Source organism: Schistocerca serialis, chromosome 3 (genome assembly GCF_023864345.2).
Source record: "Schistocerca serialis cubense isolate TAMUIC-IGC-003099 chromosome 3, iqSchSeri2.2, whole genome shotgun sequence".
Classification (NCBI taxonomy): Eukaryota; Metazoa; Arthropoda; class Insecta; order Orthoptera; family Acrididae; genus Schistocerca; species Schistocerca serialis.
The window spans coordinates 120506487-120529794 of record NC_064640.1 but is presented as its reverse complement, the minus strand read 5'-3'; the positions used below and the strand labels follow the sequence as shown (position 1 = coordinate 120529794).

Below are 23308 nucleotides of genomic sequence, written 5' to 3'. Positions count from 1 at the left end.
TCACCACCCCCTCATTCTCTTACGGATTTATGGACAGCCCTGCAGGATTCATGGTGTCAATTCCCTCCAGCATTACTTCAGACATTAGTTGAGTCCATGCCACATTGTGTTACGGCACTTCTGCGTACTCACGGGGGCCCTACACAATATTAGGCAGATGCGCCAATTTCTTTGACCCTTCAGTTTAGAATAAATAAAACAGCACAAGGTGCATTACATTACATTTATTTGTATTTGTTGTCAGTGACAGTCTTTGCAAAAATGTCCAATGATTAAACTTGAAATAAAGCAAATCAAATTTTTGTGCTGAATGACTTGCCAAAATGATATTGTCTAACAAAGCTTTTGGACAATAACATGATCTGAAATTTTAAAACAAATTACAGTAGTTACCTTTTACAGCAGCAAGATGCTCAGTGTATGTCTGAACTGGAGTTAAGGAATGTAGATTCCAAACATATAGTCGGTTATCATTACCTCCTGATGCCAGGTACTGATTATCAGGTGACCACTTTAGACCACAGACCTGAAAAGAATACTGCTGTTTAGTTATCATAACAGAAACAAAGTGTGCTGTGATAACAAAGTGTACTCAATATCCAAAGCAAGAGAGACTGTTACATTTTAAGATATAGCTTCAATGTCATTTGATTTTTTGAAAATAATCACAGCAATGTCAGGAATAGGGCGTAATGAAAAAAACAAGACAATTAGCAATCTTAAAATTTTACTAACAACAAACTGCTGGAAAGCAAATTAATGACAATAAAGATAAGTGGAAGCAACAGAATTGACAAAGAACATATTACTTTACGCGACAGAAGACTAAATGTTATGTAAGACATAGATTTAAAACTTAGTATGCACTTTGTTACCAGTAATGACTTAAAATGAGTATGTTATTTCATCAAAGACCAATAAAGGCAAACAAAATACCATATTAAAACTAGAAACAGTTTGTTCTTACACATCAAAGAAAACATACTTCCAGGCAGAGCTATTAGGGTGTTTCCAAACATACACTGATCAGCCAAAACATTATGACTACCTATCTAATAGCCAGTATGTCCACCTCTGGCATGGATAATAGTGGTGAAGTGCCATGACATGGAAGCAATACTCTGGAAAGGGGACAATGAGATCTGATGCCACATTCAATCACATCCCAGATGCATTTGATCAGGTTCAGATCTGGCAACTTGGGAATCTAGCACATCAATTAGAACTTGCCACTGTGCTCCTCGAAACATTCCATTCACTCTACTGGCCTCATGACATGGGCATTATCTTGTTGAAAAATGTCACTGCTGCCAGGAAACATGATTGTCACAAAGGGGTGTATGTGTGCAACCAGAGTACAGTAACCGTGGGTTGTCACAGTGCCTTGTACAAGCTCCAATAGAACCCAGGATGTCCATGTGAATGTTCCTCAAAGAACAATGCAGCCATGGCCAGCTTGTCTCCGTTCCGCAGTACATGTGTCATGGAGCTGTTTTCTTGGAAGATGACAGATTTGAACCCTCCCATCGGCATGATGAAGAAGGTATCGGGATTCATCAGACAACGCAACACGCTGCCACTGTGCCAACGTCCAGTGCCGATGGTCACATGCCCATTTCAGTCATAGTTGCCAATATCGTGGCGCGCATTGGCACATGCACAGTTCATCTGCAGTGGAGGCCCATCGTTAGGAGTGTTTGGTGCACTGTGTGTTCCGGCACATTTGTATTCTACCCAGCATTAAAGTCTGATGTTACGTCCGCTACAGTTCGCCGCCTGTCCTATTTCACCAGTCTGCACACACTATGACGTCCAACATCTGTAATGTGAGGTGGCTGCCAAATCCCACATCATCTGGACATGGTTTCACCCTGATTTCGCCATCTGCTGAAGACACTCACCATAGCACACTTCGAACACCCAACATCTCATGCAGTTTCCAAAATGCTCATGCCGAGCCTCCAGGCCACCACAATCTTCAAACTCAGATTGCGCACTTTCGCAACACTACACCAGACAGCATGCTCAATGGTACTACATGCACTGTGCGTATGTCTGACACAATCATTCTTCACCACGTGATGCTGCTATCGCCTGGATGGGTTTATATCGATAACAAGTCAGTGGTCATAATGTTCTGGCTGATCAATGTATTTTGTTATTGTAACATCAATCACAATATGAGGACTGTTTTTAAGATTTTAGGAAACAATGGAAGAAAAACAATATTTTGTTACGTATCTTTTTGTTGTTTCTCCAAATAGCATTTAAAGTTTATAGACATTTGCAAGAATTCACACAAATTATGATAACTTTTTTTTTCTTCACACTGATGTTGATACCTCAAAAAGAGGGTTTTGGAAAGATTCAACAGCTTCTTGAGAAGATGAAAAAATTACTGCCCGTGAATTTTATATATGGTTGAAGGAAACAAGGAGTTTTTAGGTGATAAATCAGGTGAATGTGGGCAATGAGGCATTAAGTCCATGTTTTTCTCTGTCAAATACTAAATTGTTTGAGGTGCTGTGTGACAGATGTATTGTCATGATGGAGAATGATTGGACATTTTTGGTCATTTTTTCTGATTCCACTGATGACTTGCAAACAATTTTTTTTTTTTTTTGCGCCATTCAGCATTAACTGGTCACAAATTCTCCAAAGCAATGTTCTTGAAATGTCCAGTGTAACCAACAAAACAAACATTCATTATCCTGGAAATGCTTCAGAAACAAATAACTTTTGTTGGTTTTGATTCATCCTAGAACTCCCAAACAGTTGGTTGCTGCTTAATTTCCTGCTTGAACAAATCCAAGTTTTGTATTCTGTTACCAGTTTGCCTATGGATATATCATTTCCTCAGTAAAATTTTTTGAGTATTCCCTTACACTAACTGACAGGAGCTCTCTCTCTCTCTCTCTCTCTCTCTCTCTCTCTCAACAGATCTTTCTCAGAGGTAAATATTCATGTAGAATCAAATGTACTGTAACCTTCAATATACCTACAGATGCCTAGATCTCATGTTATGTTACAAGCCTCTTTTCTTCAATTTTGTGTGTTGATTGATTACTCACAAGAGACTTGGCCAATTCATGAGCTTATTCTTTGAACAAAAAAAAAAATAACAATAGTACTTTCACAACAACAGTTACATCCAGTGATTGATTGTAAAATTTAAAACACAACTCTCGTATTACAACAGTAACATCTGTCCTGTGACTTTAATGCCATTTATGGCACATTTCTTTCATTTTTGTCTCCATTTTCTTCCTACAGCTGTTAAATGCCAACTATTCTTTTTCTGCTAAATCTCAGTCTGAAAAGGAGCTTTGTATTTTTGTATGCAACCTTTTCCTACCTTTCAATTTTTTCTCATCTTCTAATTTGTCATGGGCAAACACTTATCTATAATCAGTTAATGATTATCAATAAAAATGCCACTCCTTATAATGGCCAACAGCCAGCATCTTGACACCTTTAGTACACAGTAAAACATCCACAACCATCCTTACATAACATCCTTACCTCTAAATACACCTTCGTTCACTTCCTTCTAAACTTTGTTGCTACTTTAGAAGAAAGTGTCCACAGTTGATGAACTCCAATGGGAGATTGGACTTCTACCTTTGAAATAATCAGTTCTTTCTACATTACTCAGTGTACGAGAGGATCCACAAGCCCAGAAATTATTTTAAAAATTCAATGAAACTAAAATTAAATTAGTTTAAAATTTCATAAAATTAAAATTAAAGCATCTTGAGGTTACCTCCTGCCTATGCCCTACAAGCTTTTTCTCTGCTACAACTCCAGGGGTACGCACATCACGTTGCAGTATCAGTCTATCTCTGCTACCAGAAGAGAGGATGTCACCATTCCACGCAAGAGCACCAACTCTAGCAGAATGTCCCTGCATCTTGTTAACTTGTTTGTTAAGACTGACATCCCACACTTGAACATATCCATGATGGGTGCCAACAGCTACCAGATTACCCTGTACAAATATACAAATAAATAAAATGTAAATTTTTTACTTCAGTAAGCGAGATGCTGACAAATGCTATAATTCATAGTAAGGAATTAAAGGCTATTTATGGTGGTTCAGAAAAAAATATGAAATTAAATTTTATTCAGAGCATAAGTTGTGTACATAATAAAACAGCAACATGAATAATATGTGATGAAAATAGACATAAAACTGATAATCCAGAGGTCACTAAACAAATGGGGCGAGCGGGCGCAGGCGCGCACACACACATACGCATGTGCACATGCCACGTGCACACTTTCTCTCTCTCTCTTTCTTTTCTTTCTTTCTCCCCCCCCCCCCCCCCCCAAAAAAAAAGGAGGTCTGTTCAAAAAATTCTGGAACATTCATAATTGTGGGCCAATGGTGTGTTGAGGTTGGCATCCCTGAACACACCTGTGTTTAACGTGTAACTGCCGGAAGTTTCATTGCTGTATGTCTTTTAGTTATTGTTCTTGTGCTGTACTGAGTAGAACATTGCGTAGCATTAGACCAGTGGTTCCCAACAGGTGGTCTGCGGACCCCCAGGGGTCCGCAAGCTATGCCAGAGGGGTCCGCAAGATGCTATTAGAATAAAAAATATATTAAATATATTTCATATGATAACAGATTTTTTGTTTTTGCAGTTTGTTGAGCAGTTTTAAGCTCAATATTTTTTCAATAATGAATATGTCAAATGTTTTTTCTAAGTACCAAAAACAGAAATGTATAAAAAGACTCTTAATTTGGCTTTTTTAGGTACTTGATACTGTGATATGACAAGATACCAATCATGCTCGATGATGGGGTCCTCGAGAAAATCTTGTTGGGAACCCCTGCATTAGACGATCAACACTTCTGCATTAAATTTTGAATGGAACTCGAGAAAATCTTTACAGAGGGACACCAAATGATGCGAGAAGAAGCCTACAGTGGTGAATGCTTAAGCCATATGTGGTGCTATCAATTGTTCACATGGTTTAAAAATGGCCAGATGGAAGTTAAAGATGATCCTCATTCAGTACACCCTTCGACATCTACCGACAGTGCTCATGTCAGGAAGGTCAAAAAAATTATGTGTGCCAATCGAAGACAGACTGTCTGAGAGATTGCAGAAGAATGTAACATTTCATTTGGATCATGTCACGAAATTCTGACACAGCATCTTCGAACGCATCATGGTATCACCAAGTTTGTCCCACGGCTCATGAGTTAAGACCAGAAAGATCTTTGCCTCGCAATCTGTGAAATACTTTTGGATCGCGCAGATGAGAATGAGATGTTCCTTAAGCGAATCATAACTGGTGATGAGATGTGGGTCTACAGTTCTGCAGTTCCGATGGGTTAGGAAAGGTTCTCCAAAAAGCTCGTCAGGTCAGGTCAAATGTCAAAGCCATCCTGATAGTTTTCTTTGACTTTGAAGGATTAGTTCATCATGAATTCATGCTCCAGGGACAAACTGTTAATCGATGCTACTATCAGGATGTGTTGCGACGCCTACGAGAAAATGCAAGAAGGAAACAGACTCAAATGTGGTGAGACAATTCATGGCTTTCTCATCATGATAATGCACCCACACATTCATCCCTGTTGGTGCATGACTATTGCACAAAAAACAAAATCACTGTGCTGCCTCATGGAAACTGGTATATGTGATGAATATATGCTGACAAACAAATGATTACAGTTTCAGAAAAATTGGATGATTTACTCACAATAGAAACAGCTTCACAAATTTAGCAAATTGATGCATTCATTGGTCGACCTCTGGCCTTTATGCAAGCAGTTATTCAGCTTGACATTGACTGATAAAAGAGTTGTTGGATGTCCTCTTGAGGGATATCGTGCCAAATTCTGTCCAACTGGCATGTTAGATCATTGAAATTCAGTGATGGTTGGAGGGCCCAGCACATAATGCTCCAACATTCTCAACTGGGAAGAAATCTGGTGATCTTGCTGGCCAAGGTAGGGTTTGGCTAGTGTGAAGACAAGCAGTAAAAACTCTCACTGTGTGTCTAGGTGTGCATGATCTTGCTGAAATGTAAGTCCAGGATGCCTTACCATGAAGGGCAACAAAACGAGGCGCAGAATATCATTGACATACCACTGCGGTGTAAGGATGCCACGGATGACAACCAATGGGGTCCTGCTGTGAAAAGAAAGGGCATCTCAGACTATCACCCCTGGCTGGGGGGCCGTATGGTGTGCGACACGTTGCTATCCCACTGTAGCCAACGGCATCTCTAGACATGTCTTCACTGGTCATCAGGGATCAATTCAAAGTGGGACTCATCACTAAAGACAATTCTATGCCAGTGAACAACTTTTCAGGCTGAAGACATGTCTGAAGACATCCCAGACAGTGGTGGTATACCAACCTAACTGGCACCCGCCATACAGCCAGATAATTAGGAGCGATGGTCTGGGGTGCCCTTTCTTTTCACAGTAGGACCCCTTTGGTTTTCATCCATGGCACCTTTACAGCACAGTGGTACGTCAATGATATTCTACAACCTGTTTTGTTGCCCTTCATCGCAAGCCATCCTGGGCACACATTTCAGCAAAATAATGGCCACCCACGCACAGTGAGAGCTTTTCTACAGCCTGTCTCCATGCTTGCCAAACCCATCCTTGGCCAGCAAGGTCACCAGATCACTCCGCAATTGAGAACATTTGAAGCATTACAGTCAGGGCCCTCCAACTGTCTCGGGATTTTGACGATGTAACATACCAACTGGACAGAATTGGCACATTCTACCCCCCCCCCCCCCCCGCTTTGTGTGTGTGTGTGTGTGTGTGTGTGTGTGTGTGTGTGTGTGTGCCCGCATCTCGTGGTCGTGCGGTAGCGTTCTCGCTTCCCACGCCCGGGTTCCCGGGTTCGATTCCCGGTGGGGTCAGGTATTTTCTCTGCCTCGTGATGGCTGGGTGTTGTGTGCTGTCCTTAGGTTAGTTAGGTTTAAGTAGTTCTAAGTTCTAGGGGACTTATGACCACAGCAGTTGAGTCCCATAGTGCTCAGAGCCATTTTTTTTTTGTGTGTGTGTGTACCCTCAGGTGCTAGTCCCACAAGATATGCAGAAGAATTTCTGATTGTAAATATCCCTCTGAAGAAATGACATTACTATGTGGATTAAGGATGGAAAAGAGCCACCACGGTTTAACAAAAAAAATTCAGAAAATGCTGAAAAAACAGGGACTGTTGCACTCTTGGTTTTTTTTTAAAAAAAAAAAAAAAAGATTCTGATATGTTGACAGGAAAAAGTTGGTAGAAATTCGTGTGTTGTGAAAGATTGATGTGCAAAGCACACTATAACTTCCAATGTCATACATTAGCAAAAGATCTTTCCAAGAATCCTAAAAATACATGCATCGTGAGAGATTGATGCCGAAGCATCCCATTCCACTGCCATACATTACCAAAAGATCTTGCCAAGAATCCTAAAAAATTCTGGCCCTACATAAAATCGCTAAGTGGATCTATTCAGTCAGACAAAGAAACAGGAATCTCTGGCACTGAAAAGCAACTGAAAGAGTTAAAAACAAATAGGTCCAAATGGAATCCCAATTCAGTTTTACAGTGAGTACTCCTTGGCACTGACTCCATACAGTTTTTTTTATCGTGAATCTCTTGTCCAGTGTGGAGAGACCCAAGTGGCTCGGAAAAAGTGCAGGTGGCTCCTGTGATTAAGGAAGGTAAAATAATGAACCCACAAAATTATAGATCAATATCCTTAACACTGTTTTGCTGCTGAATCTAGAAAGAAAAGCTTCTACTCATAAATCAACACAGATTTATAAAGCATCACTCACACAAAACTCAGCTTGCCCTTTTCTTGCACAGTAGCTTGTGAACAATGGACAAAGGGCAACAAGCAGATCCCATATTCAAATCCTTCTGGAAAGCGTTTGACTCAGTGCTACATTGCAGACTGTTAACAAAGGTTTGAGTGTATGTAACTTCTGTCTCTAATTACCGTGCTGTCGACATGATGTTAAACTCTAATCTTCTTTCCTTTCATACTTGAGTGCTTTGAAGATTTTTTCAGTAATACAACCCAATATGTTGTCCTGGATGGTGAGTGTTCATTGGATACAAATGTCATACAGTCGCTCGTGTTCTCTATATACATAAACAATCTGACAGGTAGAGAGCAACAATCTGCAAATGTTTGCTGATGATGCAGTAGCGTATGGGAAAATGCCATCTTTGAGCGACTGTATGAGGATACAGGATGAGTCTGATAGACCTTCTGTATGGTGTGATAAATGGCAGGTTGTTCTAAATATGGGAAAATGCAGATGAGCAGCAAAAAAATTTCTCTAATGTTCACATACATTAGTAGCAGTGTGGGTGCCTGGCACAATTATGTTGATTAAATATCCAAACAGAACTCTTGGGCAACCCATTCTTTCGTACTTTTTGAGTGTGGATCCCATCAGAACACATTGATGGAGGAAACTGAAGCAATTCAGAAGCCTGCTGTTAGATTTGTTACTGCTAGATTCAATCAACATGCAAATACTACAGGAAAGCTCTGTGAACTCAAACAAAAATCCCTGGAGGGAAGAAGACATTATTTTTATGAAATAGTACTCAGAAAGTTTAGAGAACCAGTATTTGTGACAGACTGTACAATTATCCTACTGCCAACAATATATATCTTGTGTGAGGACCACAAAGACAAGATAAATCAGGGCTCTTACAGAAGCATGTAGGGAGTCATTCCTCCCTTGCTCTATTTGTGATTGGAACAGGAAAGTAAATGACTAAAAATGGTTCAAATGGTTCTAATGGCTCTGAGCACTATGGGACTTAACATCTGAGGTCATCAGTCCCCTAGAACTTAGAACTACTTAAACCTACCTAACCTAAGGACATCACACACATCCATGCTCGAGGCAGGATTCGAACCTGTGATCGCAGTGGTCGTGGGCTTCCAGACTGAAGCGCCTAGAACCGTTCAGCCACTGCGGCCGGCACTAAAAATGGTAAAGGGTACCTGCATCATACATTGTATGGTGGCTTTTGGAGTATGTACGTATATGTAGATGATGTTTTAACGTTAGCAGAGAGGTACAGGCAGAAGTGGAAGGGATCTGTGGCGGCTAGTCATGAGATACGCATTGATACCTTAGTCAGTAACAGCATTGCCCACAAAGGTCCCAGGTTGACATCCTACACCAGCACACAATTTTACTCTGCCAGGAAGTTTCATAACAGTGCACAGTCCTCTGCAGAGTGAAAGATTCATACTGGTAGTTGAAGTGGTTGTCTTCCTTTGGATATAGTTGCTAAGGAGTGGTTAATAACAACTGGCATTAAATGTGGAAACAGATTCATAAGTTAGAGTACACATATATCAAAATGTCAAACACACAATCAAGTCCAAATCTGCAGGCAGTGTTGCCAATGAAGTATAACACGTAGCACTGGAATCAAGTTTCTTACTGATGCCAATGTACAGTGAGAACTGGTCTGACTTGCTGGATGGAAAGTGCAGCTTTATTCCTGAATGCTGTTATTTACACAAACATTGAATATTCCAGAACATAAAAACCTTACAAACATAAGATATTTTAAGAACCTTTCAGAAATGGTAAATACTAAATAACAAATAAACACTGGATGTCGGGTTTGAACTGGCAACTTGCAGCACGTCAGTCAGCAATGCCAACCACTACACCACACTTCATGCAACACAGCTCAAAGCAATGCTCCCTCTCCTGAAGAAATAGTGACAGTTCTCACTGGATCCAACAATAGCACCCTGGACCTATATCTTGTCAACTGTCCTCTCTATGGCAGTGCTTGCACATCCTTGAGTACTGGTCACATTTCAACACCGTCTACATTATGATGAGCACTGACGTGAGCCCTTCTCATGAAAGCTTCACAATTTCTGAGCAGGTCTTCAGTTTCCTTGAGCCTCCCATCATTGATCTGTGCCTCTGAATTATAGAACGGCTTCATACAGGGACATGGAGAACATCTCTGTGCTTTCGTCTTCTTAATGAATGGCCAGAATCCTGGAGTTCGTATGTGAGATTCAACAATTGGCAAATGATATGACACAGAGAGAGTAGAAGTTTAGTAACTTTTCCGATAGGCTCACTTCCTATATAGGTGTAAAAATCCATATGAAGTCTCCCAAGCTGTATCACTGGCCAGTGCTTGGCAGTATACTGCTCTCAGTCTTGCTCCTGGGCATACAGCATCCTTATGTGATCCAACTGTCTTCCTTCTTTGGTCCTGGTCATGAGGTGTTTCACATAGTCATCTAGACTATTATCTGACTGAAACGGAAATAGTGTATCCATTGTCATTTCAGTGTTGCACATGTGCAGCAGAAAGAATGGTATGAAGCCTGCAGTGTCTTGCCTTGCTGTGTTGTATGCAAATGTCAAGGTGGGCAGTACTGCATACCAGTCTCTCTGTTGGACATCAACATACATTGAGAGCATATTTGCAAACACCTTACTGAAGAATACTGGGAGGCCATTCATCTATGGATGGTAGGCAGTTGCCATCCTGTGAAAGATGGGTTCACAATATGAATTTAACTCTGAGACTAGCCTCGACTGAAAAACTACAATCAGAGATCATGACAAAGAGTGTTCTGAGCTTCAAAATGATGTCTTCTACAATGAACTTTGCAATTTCTGGAGCTTCAGCAGTTTGCTCAGTTTTTTCTTGTTTAAATTTGAAATGATCTGTTGTGATCTGGTGGTCATAATATGAAACAAAACAGCTGTCAAACGCAAGCCAGGAATTTATACAACCACTGCAGTCTGGAGTGACACATGAAAGTGATGAAGCTGAGCTGCAGCAAATTTAAAACCAAAACCATTTGTCAACTTTGGGAACCTCCCCAACAGGTCGATTCCGATCTGGTGTAATGACGATGCTACTGCTGGGATTCATACCAGAAGCCCTACAGCACTTGCTTCTGCCATTGGCATTGGCTCAAATTTTTATGTCTGCCTGGAGTGGCAAACATAAGTTGCACGCAAGATCTGATGGTCGAGAAAAAATTAGTCTCAAAGTAAGGTGGTAGCGATCAGGAAGTTTACTTATCTTTATTCTCCACACTGAAGCAGGCACCGTCTATTGCTCTCATAGCAAGTAGCTACATAATTAAGTTCAAAATACAATTCACAAATCCACAGTGCAATCCAAATCGTAGCTAAGTTCTAAGCCTAAGGTTGTCATATAAGATCTATACAATAACATTTCGATATTAACACAGCCAGCGAGCAACAGCGAGTGGCCGTGGCATCAGTTCTGTGCTCCTGTTATATCTTGTGGCCATAGAGGGAGCTGCAGGCAAGAACTATTGAATGGCACAACTTCTTCAGCCAGAGATAACGCCATGAACCTCCGGCGGCCACAACGTGAAGCTAAGGCCAACCACTGGGCATGTGCAGTCGGGCTGAGCAATGACAGGGCGCGCGTGATTCAGTTAGGTCCACGGACATAGCACAAATAGTGTCTAACAAATTGGCAGAGACCTGGCCTGTAATACCTGCATCTGACTCTGTCTAGAGTCTTCAAGAATTCTAGGTGATCAGATGTTGGAGCATTGAGGAAGTATTTCAGGATCGCTGGCTGCAGATGATCTAGGATGTAGACCAACCATTTCCACTAAATCAAATGATAGCTCCTCTTACACAATGTTCCATTTATTAATTGAAATCCTCCTTTGCTCAGTTCCTCCTCCCTCAAGGCTTCTACAGTTTTCAGCAGTGTTGGGTCTCCTCTCTTTTCAACAAAATGTCATTTAACACAGTGATGACTGAGACTTCATGCACACTACTGTGTTCTGCCAAAGGATTCCTTGAGAGGCAGCTGAATTCCTTGTGTTTGCATCTGATTCTATATACCACTGCAACGGTCTACTCCTGAAGCCTTGGTGCTCATCTTGCCAGTCGACCCGACGGATCCTTCAGGCTAGTAAGCCAGCATAGAGAATGGTGATCCATAACAATGGTGAATAGTTTGCCACATAAATACTGCTAGAACTTGTTGATGGCCCAAACAACAGCAAGGCACTTCTTTTAGGTTGTAGAGTAGTACACATTAGACTTAGAGAGTGCTCTAGAAGCTTCTATCACCTTTTCAGCAACTTCCTGAATTTATAATGGAACTACCCCTATCCCAAAACCACTAGTATCGGTGAAAAGCTATGTACTGACATTCTCATCATAAAATGTAAAATTGGTGATGATATTAGCACCTCTTTAAGGACAAGGAAAGATCAACCTTCCACCTTGCCACATAAAAAATTGGTGTCTCCCTGCAGTAGTTCTTGCAAGGGACACACCTTCATACAGAAGTCCTTAATGAATCACCTGTAGTAAGAGCACACTCCAAGGAAACTTCTCACATCACGGATGTTTGAGAATTCGGAAAATCAATGACTTCTATAATTTTTTATGGATTGGGATGGGCTCCTTCACCATTCACTTGGTTCCCCTTAATTTTTATTTCTTGGGTGATGAAAAGACGGAGTCCTGCAGTCTGAACACGCTTCAATACAACTGTCAGGTGGCTTAGATGTTCTTCAAATGCCTTTGAAAAACGACAATATCATCCTTACAGCAAAGACACGCCACATCATCAAATTAAGGGGTTGTCCATCACTAGTTCAACGGTGGCTGGAATGTTACAGAGTCCAAATGGCATAACTATGAATTCATAGAGGCAGTCGGCAGTTATCATGCCAGTCTTTTCCAAGTCAACCTCATTAACCTCAATTTGCTAGTATCCTCTCTGCATGCCCACAGTTGAGAAAGACTTTACTCCTTTCCATTAGTCAAGGGTGTAGGAAAGGATAAAAATATTTCTTCATAATTTTGTTCAGTAATCAGTAGTCAATCAGAAATATGATGTGCCACAGGAGAAGACCAAGGACACACTGAGGGTTCAAAGATGTCATCTTGCAGCATCCACTTCCTCCTGGATTACCCACCGTTCAGCTGATGACACACTATATGAGCAGTGGCTAACTGGCGATGATTTCCAGTGCTGATATGGTGTTTTACCATGGGCCACTTGGAGTTTCCTTTCTCTACTCCAGACATGAAATCATCCAAAAATTGATGCAGAGTGGCTATCACTCACCGATATTGTTCATCGCAGGCCAGACCCTATTGTCAGTTACTGTTCTGTCTGTGGTACTAGTGGAGCACAATTCTCTTTCGATGACACAAATCTGCTCTTTCTGGACTGGGCTGGATGTTCCTACACAGTTATCTTTGGGAATGAGTTGTAGCTAGTCATGAGAATGATCAAAATATTCTCCTTGGCCACTTCAATGTTTATGATTTTCACTTGCAAATTTAACTGAGCATCTCGATTAACAACTGGCACTCGTCTCATAGTTGATGGCAGGGTCACAATGTCCTCAACGGCAAACAGACGCCCAGAGCAAACTTTGTTATGTGTGCTTCTTGGAACAGTTTCGTCAGCGTGGTGCTCCGATCTTCCACAGTTTATGACTGCTTGTGATACATGGAAGAAATCCCAACTGAGAATAACATCAAGACTACATTCTATTAAAATGACAAATTTGAAGATCTGTATTCTGTCATTCACAGTAATTGTTGCAGTACAAGTGCCCGTTCGCTGGATGTATTTCCCATTTGCAACTTTCAGCCTATCGATTTCATATCGCAGAACATAAAGCCTCCTTTAACTGGCAACAGTAAGCATTTGACATTACAGAAAAAGAAACCCATGACTATACTAGTGCCCAGACTGGTTGGCCATTGATAACATTTTCTGTCATCTTGTTAGCTGTTGTCCATGGACTATTTTCATCCGAGGCACCCTCACTTCCATAGATGGTCACTCAGTTTCCCTTAGTTCGGCACAGCAATTGAGAATGGCTATGGCATATTGCAGAGCAACCTCATACAGGGTACTGGAATGGGTTTCATGCCACAGGTCAACTATTATTATCTGCAGCTGACTGGCATGAATACGACTATTGCAACGGTTGACATCTTGTAGCGTAGAGGTTGCCAAGTCTCGTCTTCTGCCTCTGCAATAGCAAACAACACGTCCAGGGCATCCACAGTGGAAATGCACTGGCGTGTCATCCTCCAGACTCTAAATACCTGTTTTTTTATGGGGCATTATACTTGGCACAGGACTTGGTTGTAACTGTGTCGATCTGGTGCAGGCACATCATCTGATGGCTGTGGCATACCTACGAGTTGACTATGTCTTCCTCCTGGCATGTTTGGCTGATAGTGGAGATTGGTTCTAATGATCAATAACAGCTTTCTTTAACATTCACTATTACCTCCTGACATATGGGGTTGACATTCATGGCTGCTACCTCTCATCTACTCAGTCTCACATATTTGGCTGCCATACACTGCAACATCTCTTCTCTTACTATCTGGTGTATGAGAGAGGGAGCTCATGGTGGTCTGTCACAACTGCTACAGGGACCACAATGGGAGTCTGTCATTCTTATTTTGTACAACACATTTCTATAGCATTTCTTCGATTCGCTTGCACCACTTGATGTTTGCTTTGTCTCTGTACCTTTCTTTACCACAAGCGCTTGGTACATGTCCTCTGTGATTCCTTACACTAAGTGTGAGATTTTGTTGGCTTCTGTCATATTCGGATTCAAGATTTGGCATAGGACCACAACATTCTGCATGTATGGCTGTGTCGTTTCCCCATGATGCTGCTCCTATTCTTAGGTTGTTCTTCCCCTAAGCAGACTTGCTGCTGAGTGTCACCAAACATTTTCTTCAGGTTGGTATGGACTATATTTCAGACATTGTGAATTGTGTTTTATTCATCTCATGACATACATTTGCAATCCATTTGGTTTGCATACAGGAAACATGTCAAAATTTTATAAAACAATTACAATGATTTTTACATTAATAAATAATATCACTGTAATAAATAACAACACTATAAGGATAACACATCGTACGTACCCAGCTCAAATTTCCAGTTTGTCCCGCATGAATTCATCAACTGAGTAATGACACATCAGTGTCAGTACCTCATATAGCTTTCTTTTAAGTGAACCTAGATTCATCTGCATCAACTTGTTCCCTTTTACTTTATTACACATTTTCATTCCCATGTATTGAGGTCCCTGGGCATACAGTCTGAGGCGGTGGGTGGGGAGCATAAAATTTTCTTTGTTTCTCGTATCGTGTGAATGGACAAAATGGTTTCCCTCAAATAATTCATGTCTGGTGTACAAAAATATAACATTGAGCTTCTCTTTGTTGTTCTCCAACCACTGCTAGGCTGTTTCATCCAAGTACACATTTGTCGAACACATCATGTCATGTACTCGAATCCTTTCAGTCATTTCATTGGGACATGACCAGTGTCTCCAGGAAACACTGATGGTTGCCTGATGTGCAGCTGACTTACTGCTGTTTTGGAATCCATCTGTCACCTGAATATACGGCTTTTAGGAGTGATGTACTGCTTGCATTCCAATTCCTGTCTGTGTAGGCAACAGCTTTTTGTTGCCTAATTAGGACCACAGTGATGTGGATGTTTTGAAGCTCCCAGCATCTCTACCAAACAATATCACATCAAAACCACAATCAAGTCCAAATCCGAAGGTAGGGTTGCCAATGAATTACATCATTTAGCACTGGAAGCAAATTAATTTCTGACACCAACGTACAGCCAGAACAGAACTGACTTACTGGATGGAGAATGCAGCTATTTATATGAACACTGAATATTTCATAATGCTGATATTTATACAAACATAACAAACATAAGAGATTTCAAGAACCTTCCAGAAATGATAAATACTAAATAACAAATAATTGTTGGTGGTTTGGTCTGAACTGGTGACCTGCAGCACTTCAGTCATCAACACTAACCACTACGCCACTTCATGCAATACAGCTTGCAGTAGTATTTCTTGAACTTGGTAAACCATGAATTTCAGATTATGAAGAAAAGAGGAAAAATGGGTGCAGCCCATAAAAATAAAAGAGAAAGAAAATAGAAACTATGATTTTAAGGTTTATATTTTACATATGCCTTAAAGTATAAACAGCTGTGGCAGCACAATGAATTACACGTAAAAAATTATAAAATGAGATCTGTGGAGCATTTGATGGAAGCCTTGGCACAAGTGACTAATTTCACAATAGTTACTGTTTTGAGTAAATTAAAGAATCAATACTCAACTTGTATCTCTTTTTTGGAGAAATAGTGTTTAACAGTCACATTTTTTAAGTGTGCCAAGACTATTCATTGTTGCATCACAATGAAGCAAGAACTGATTGATGTAAAATTTCATTGTTCTTCTAACAAGTGAATCTGTTAAAGTGGCAAACTAAATACTTGCTGCTTTTTGTTGGGCTTAAAAGGTGTTAGTGAAGTCATGCAGAGAAGACAATTACATTAGGATTCAGCTTCCATTTTGTAAATGGTATTTGAAAATAATGAGCTTATTAAATCTCTTGTTCCTGTTTTCAACCAATTCGTCAATTTTAAAACAATGTATCCTTTAAATTGCAGTAGTGACAATGTAGTCTTCAGGCACTGGAATTGCAACCATAAACAGACGAGGAAACAGCAAAGTACTAGCTGTATATTTCAAATATGCCAATACAGCAAAAGCAAAGTCTAAGCCAAGCCACAGAGCTGCCTTTGCACGGAAGATTGCTCATCTCATTGTCCTTCATGAAATTCACACCACCCTGGCCTGAACTGGACATTCACTGGGTGCTATTTTTGCACCAATCTTGGCTGTATTCCTCTGTTATTGTAATCACTTGGTGTGCAGAGTGCAGGGTGAAAACTTCCCAATACAGGTGAAGAATGCACTGTTCTGACTGGCCGAAACACCAATAAATAAAATAAAAGATAGTTTCAGGAGTAATATTTTAAACATACAAGCTTAGATATATCTCATATAGTTTATCAAAAGCAACATGTTATTGAAAAAATGCTAACATTGATACTAGACTTGAAAACTGTAGCACACAAATTTTGTGATACGGCGTTTTCATTGTCCTATAAAAAAGATCCCTGAGTGGATAACTGTTGCAGTCAAGCATTTAAAACTTTGATTCCATCTCTACTCAATGGCAAACAGAATGATCCTGTCGTCAGGAATTTTTAACTATCTCTTCATTTTGAATTACCCAATGTTTTTTTGTGCTAGTTCCTATATCTGATGTCTCTGCTTAAATTTCTCATCTCAGTTTCTCTTCATCTTATTTGTGACTCACTAACCACCCTATTTTCTACAGCTCTGTTGTAAATTCTTTGTTTTATCTAAAATATTGTCCTTAGTATGACATTATAAACTTCCAAACCCTCCTATTTTACTGTATTCTATTCTTGGCCTGGGACTACAAACCAGCTTTAACCCTTTTAGTGGCAAATATGATCTCATCGTGATCCAGATTTTCGGCGAAAAATGCCAGTAATGATCTGATCATGATGCCCTTCTCATTCATTTTTTCCGCGCTTGAAGGCAAAGTTGTTAGTATTTCCTAGCCAAGACACAAAAGGAAGGTCGAAGGCACAGCATATCGATCTTCTTTTCGATTGTCAGTACGATATTTCGAGTAAAATAAACTTATTTGGTGTTGTTTATTTACTGAGTATTTTGCGGCAGCATGGTGTCGTCAAGTAAGAAGTTGCGGTTCGATACGAGTGATTTAGACAATAATATGATAAGTAGTGGAAGTGAAGATGAATTTGCAGGATTTGCAGAAAGTGAATCAGATTATGAGATGTTCGGTGGAGAAGAGGACTCGTCGTTTTCTTCTTCAAGTGACAATTGTGCATCAGCAAATGACGACGACGATGACCAAACACAGCTGAATTGCAGTGCAAATACTTTTGTTGAAATAATGGATGAGGCATCGGATAATCCGCCCCCTCCAAGCTTTGTGTATGCAGAAGTACGAGGCCCTAAACATATACCAGCAAATGCCGCACCACTTGATTTTTTCAATTTGTTCTTCTCGCAGCAGCTTCTTACGATTATGGTGACTGAGACTAACAGATACGCTCGCCAGGTGATTTAGTCAATGCATTTATCGCCAAATTTGAGAATCAAACAGTGGCAACCAACAACTGTAGCAGAAATGCGGGCTTTTATAGCAGTGATTTTGAATATGGGACTGATAAAAAGACCGATGATTTTTAGTTATTGGTCAACTGATGCAAACCTGTTGACACCGTGGTTTTCACAAATGTTTTCATGCAACAGGTTTCAGTTGTTGCTGCGGTTCTTACATTTTGTAGACAATTCGAAACTTCACCCTCCTGGTCATCCATTATATGATCCAACAGCCAAATTTCAAGTGTTGGTGGATACTGTCAACAACGTTTTCCGTCGCTACTACACTCCACACCAGCAACTGAGTGTTCATGAAAGTCTTGTTGGGACAAAGGCGCACTCACAGCTAATCCAGTACCGTCCCAATAAACATCATCACAGATGGGGAATCAAATGTTGGATGCTATGTGATTCAGTAGTAAATTACTGCCTAGGGTTTTATGCATACCGTGGTACAAAAAGTGGTGGTGACAAAAACGAAATAAAAGGGAATGGCCTGGGATATGTAGACGTCATGAAACTACTAGCTCTTGGGAGCCACATGCAAAAAGGTTACCATGTGTTTTGCAATAACTTTTTTACATCTACTCCTCTGGCAGAAAAGCTGTATTCAGTCGGCACTTATCTAACAGGAACAATTAGAAGAAACAGAAAATTTCTGCCACATGGTCTTCTGTCGAATTATGCTGTATGTCAGCTAAAGTTTATCGAGAAATCTTTTATACTTCTCTGTGGCTTCAGACAGAAGAAATCACAGAGAAATCCAGTCCTTCTTGTGAGTACATCATCCTCTGCTACATCATCAGAAAAGACAATTTGCAATAGACAGTCGGTCAAGAAACCAGATGTAATTTTTGAATATAATAAGTATATGGGTGGCATTGACTCATCTGATATGATGGCATACTGATATTTAGATGAGAGGAGGACTGTCATGATGTGGAAGAAGGTAGTGTTCAGCATAATTGCCAGGATGTTGCTGAATGCATATGTTTTGTATAAGGAAAGCCTAAACCCCAGCAACAAACCACTGACACGGCTGAAGTTTAACAGCATAGTCATTTGCAAACTTTCTCAACAGTGGTTTCAGGCAAGGACTGCAACCACAAGTGCAATAGATATAAATGTACCTGCTCCAACAGTATATGGTGTAGAGACTCTTCTGGGGAGAAAGGAACGCTACTGTAGTGTTTGTTCTATGAAGGTTAAGAAGCAGCGTTCACGAACAGTATGTGTTTGTTGCAAGAAAGGACTGCATCCTTCATGTGTTGGTCAGCATGTGTGCAAGTAGTTGTCATAACTGCAACCTCACAATTGTCAGTGAGTTATGACTGAAGAACTGAGAACACGTTGAGCAAACCAATTTTTTTTGTAATGTTATGTTCTTTTTGATTTTTTCCTTAGTTAAATATAAAATTTTGTATTCCCTTATGATGTTTTTGTTAAGGAAACTACAGAGATTCCATATATACCTGAAATTTTTGGGTATGTCATCATTTGATGGGTCTCAGAGAAAACTGAAATCAAAGTTCTAATTTTTTTCGATAAACCCCATCATGAAAATAATTTTTTTCTCTGAAAATATGTTCTTTGACAAGGTGTATTGCACATATTACTGTAGCCAGCAGCATTCCCTAAAAATTAAAAAAATTACATTCCTTTATGCATTCGTTTAGATTTCATTGCAAGTATGGCAGAGGTCTGCATTTTACTCTAAAATCGCATGGCACTTTTAACATGATCTTTTGAGAAAACGTCTGGCACTAAAAGGGTTAAATAAATCCAAAAGAGGACAATTCCTCCACACATCTCCCTTGTTCTCCTTTTTCTTCTATTTTCCAGAAGGGTGAGTCCCTGCTTCTGAAAACTCAAGACTTAAACATAGCACTTGAGCGACTAGAACTGTTGTTGTCTTTAAGAGCAGTAACCAGTCATTTTATCTATTTTCAACACTTTGATACCCCTAATTTATTACTAGTTTTTCCTTGACAGTTTCTCTTGAGTATATACAACCAGCGAGAATGCAAATTATTTCTTTGGACTAAATGTAGACTGTAGCATAGAAGACTGTTTCTATCAATCTGGAATACTACAAAATGTATGACCAGAGCTAACAATCGCATAAATTAAGTTACAAAATTTAAAATACACTTTGTTGGCTGAGTAGGCACTTCTTATGCATAATCACCTCAGTAATGATGGCATAGATTAAGTTACAAAACTTAAAATATACTTTGTTAGCTGAGTAGCCACTTCTTAAACATAGTGATCTCACGATCTAGGTGTTTCACCAACCATCTGAACAAATACACTGGACAACATCTGAAGACAACAGCACAATTCAATTCACGAGATGTCCATTCACCCTGCATGCAAGACACGCAATGCTCACCACTTTGGGCAATTTCCATACGGAATAGAAGGCAGCCTCAGACGTCAATTGCTGTGCCAATTTGGGCCACGGCTTGGCACTGTGTGCATGACAAACTCTCAGTAATTGCTAGTGTAGCCTCCTCCACATCAATTCAAGATGATGATTCTGTACAGACATAGTCATATTGACACGTGTCTTTTCAAAAATTTGCAGTGTTATATTTACACTGTAGACTATAAATCTAGTGTAACACAGGATATAAATGCACAAAAACAATAAAATATTTTAGGACACACTTAACAGATTTTTGAAACATGAACTTCCCTAACAGCTTAAATATTTTTGGCAGCACAGCATCATGTCAGTCGAAGGGTGAGGCTCATTGCACTAAAATAAATACACATAGTGACTTATTGGATTCCTCCGAAATAAATTTAACTGGGTGCAATCTGGTTGGTTGTTTGGTTTCAAGGAGGGGAAGGGGAAGGGGGAGGGGGAGGGGTCCAAAATGCGAGGTCATCGGTCCCTTGTTCCCAGTAAAAATAATTACACAAGGGAAAGAAGAAAAGAGGCGTACAGCACAATAATAGGAGAATGGAAGAACCAGAAGAACGACAGAAGGACAACCAACACTACTATGGACAAAACAGGAAAAGAAAATCACAGAGAGAAGCAAAAAACAGGTGGAAGGGATAAAAACAAGAGAGCAGATGACCGTGGCTGGCTGGCCCCGAGAATAAAAAGGAAAAGCCAGTCACTCTGCGACACATTAAAACATCCAACCTAAAAGCATTAGAATGGAGAACACAAAGGGATAAAGGATATGTGCGAAAACTTATATAGAATGATAAAACCCTCCGTCACGTATAAAACATTAAAAAAAAAAAAAATTTGCCAATGAGGCGTTGTCAGCTAAAATTAATGGCAACGAGTCCAGTAACGGAAGAGTCCGTCGCAGGGCGGCCAAAGAAGGACAGCTCACCAAAATATGGGCCATTGTTAGCTGGGCACCGCACTGACACTGAGGTGGGTCATCATGACGCAGGAGGTAGCCATGTGTCACCCAAGCGCAGCCAATGCGGAGGCGACAGAAAACCACAGAGTCCCTGTGAGAGGGCCACATGGAGGTCTTCCACACATTCGTACTCTCCTTAATGGCACACAGTTTGTTGTGGGTACTGAGGTTACGCAATTCCGTCTCCCAAAGCCGCAAAACCTTGTGGCGTAGTACTGAACGCAGGTCAGTTGCAGAGAAGCCTATCTCCATAAGCAGTTTCTGTGTAGCCTGTTTGGCCAGCCCGACAGCAAATTTGTTGCCTGGGATTCAGACATGACCTGGGGTCTAGACAAACACCACTGAACAACTGGACTGTTCCAGGGCATAGATGGACTCCTGGATGGTCGCTACCAAAGGATGATGAGGGTAGCACTGGGTGATAGCTTGTAGGCTGCTCAAGGAGTCAGTACACAGAAGAAATGACTCCCCAAGGGATGAACCGGTGTGCTCAAGAGCACGAGATATAGCCACCAGCTCGGCAGTGAAAGCACTGCCGCCATCAGGCAAGGAATGCTGTTCAATATGACTTCCATGGACATACATGAAGCCGACATGATCATCAGCCATTGAGCCATCAGTGTAAACCACTTCATGGCCTCGGTAAATGTCAAGAATCAAGAGGAAGTGGCAGTGGAGAGCCATGGGGTTAACTGAGTCCTTAGGGATATGGGAAAGGTCCAGGCAAAGCCGCAGCGTAGGTGTACACCATGGAGGTGTACGGGAATGGACCTCAAGTATAGGTGGTAAAAGCAAGGACTCCAGTTCGGAAAGAAGGAATCAGACACAAACTGCAATTGGAGGCCCTGACCTGGGCCGCCAATGGGGGAGATGAACCGCCATGGGTGGGAAATGGAGACAGTAATTCGGATGCGCAGCAGAACTATGAACATGTGCAGCTTAACTGGCCAGCAGTTGTTCACACCTAACTTGCAATGGAGAGACTCCAGGTGCAATCTGCAAGGAATTTGAGATGCATAAAGGACTATATGGTACAAGATGAGATTAGGGTTCAATGTCCCATCGACAATGAGATCATTGGAGATGGAGCACAAACTCAGATTTTTTTAAGGATGAGGAAAGAAATCGGTTGTGCCTTTCAAAGGAACCATGCCGGCACTCATCTGAAGCAATTTAGGGAAATGATGGAAAACCTAATTCTGTGTGGTTGGATGTCGATTTGAACCATCAATCTCCTGAAGGCGAGTCCATTGTGCTAACCAATGCGCCACCTTGCCCAGTACAACACAAGATTGGCCTACAAATTAAATATATTAGGTCACACACAAATCCATGGCAGCAATGTTGTACAGTGAGATGAAAGTGTGCATTCATAGTGCAGCATTGGAGGCCTTAGGAATGAAGGATAGTTCTAAGAATAGGAATCCAGAATGGTCGACAAAGGATATTGAGGAAATGGTGAAAGAGGACAACAACTGTAGAAAAGTGGTTAAGTAGACAAGACAGTGAGGATAAGAAGTGCTATGCAAGATGCAACAGAGAGGTTATAAAATAAGTTTCAGGAGCAAAACAGGTGATGTGGGACAAAAAATGTGAGGAGATCTGAAGTTATATGGAAGAGACCAAAGTAAGAGATGCCTGGATTTCCCAATAATTAGAATAAAGCAGTGGAAGAAGTATTACAAAAAGCTACTGAGTGAGAATAGAAATCAGTACAAACAGGCAGAGTATCAGCTGAGAGATGCAGGTAATGTGAATATGGAACTAGTGATGCAGAATGAGGCAGGAAAGATTGTCAAATGCCAGCGTGATCCTTTAACAAACTGACAAGGAA

At 40.6% G+C, this 23308-nt stretch overlaps 1 protein-coding gene across 5 annotated transcripts in view; it reads right to left on the bottom strand.

Annotated features, from left to right (window-relative positions):
* The window catches only part of LOC126469811 (fizzy-related protein homolog), a 170535-nt gene that overhangs the window by 54730 nt on the left and 92497 nt on the right, over nucleotides 1-23308 (bottom strand). For all 5 annotated transcript variants that reach the window (XM_050097088.1, XM_050097089.1, XM_050097085.1 and 2 more), the window contains exons 7-8: nucleotides 3764-3988; nucleotides 394-526 (exon numbers count right to left, since the gene is read on the bottom strand). In XM_050097088.1, the coding sequence (XP_049953045.1) occupies nucleotides 394-526; nucleotides 3764-3988 (358 nt within the window). The remainder of the gene's footprint in view (nucleotides 1-393; nucleotides 527-3763; nucleotides 3989-23308) is intronic.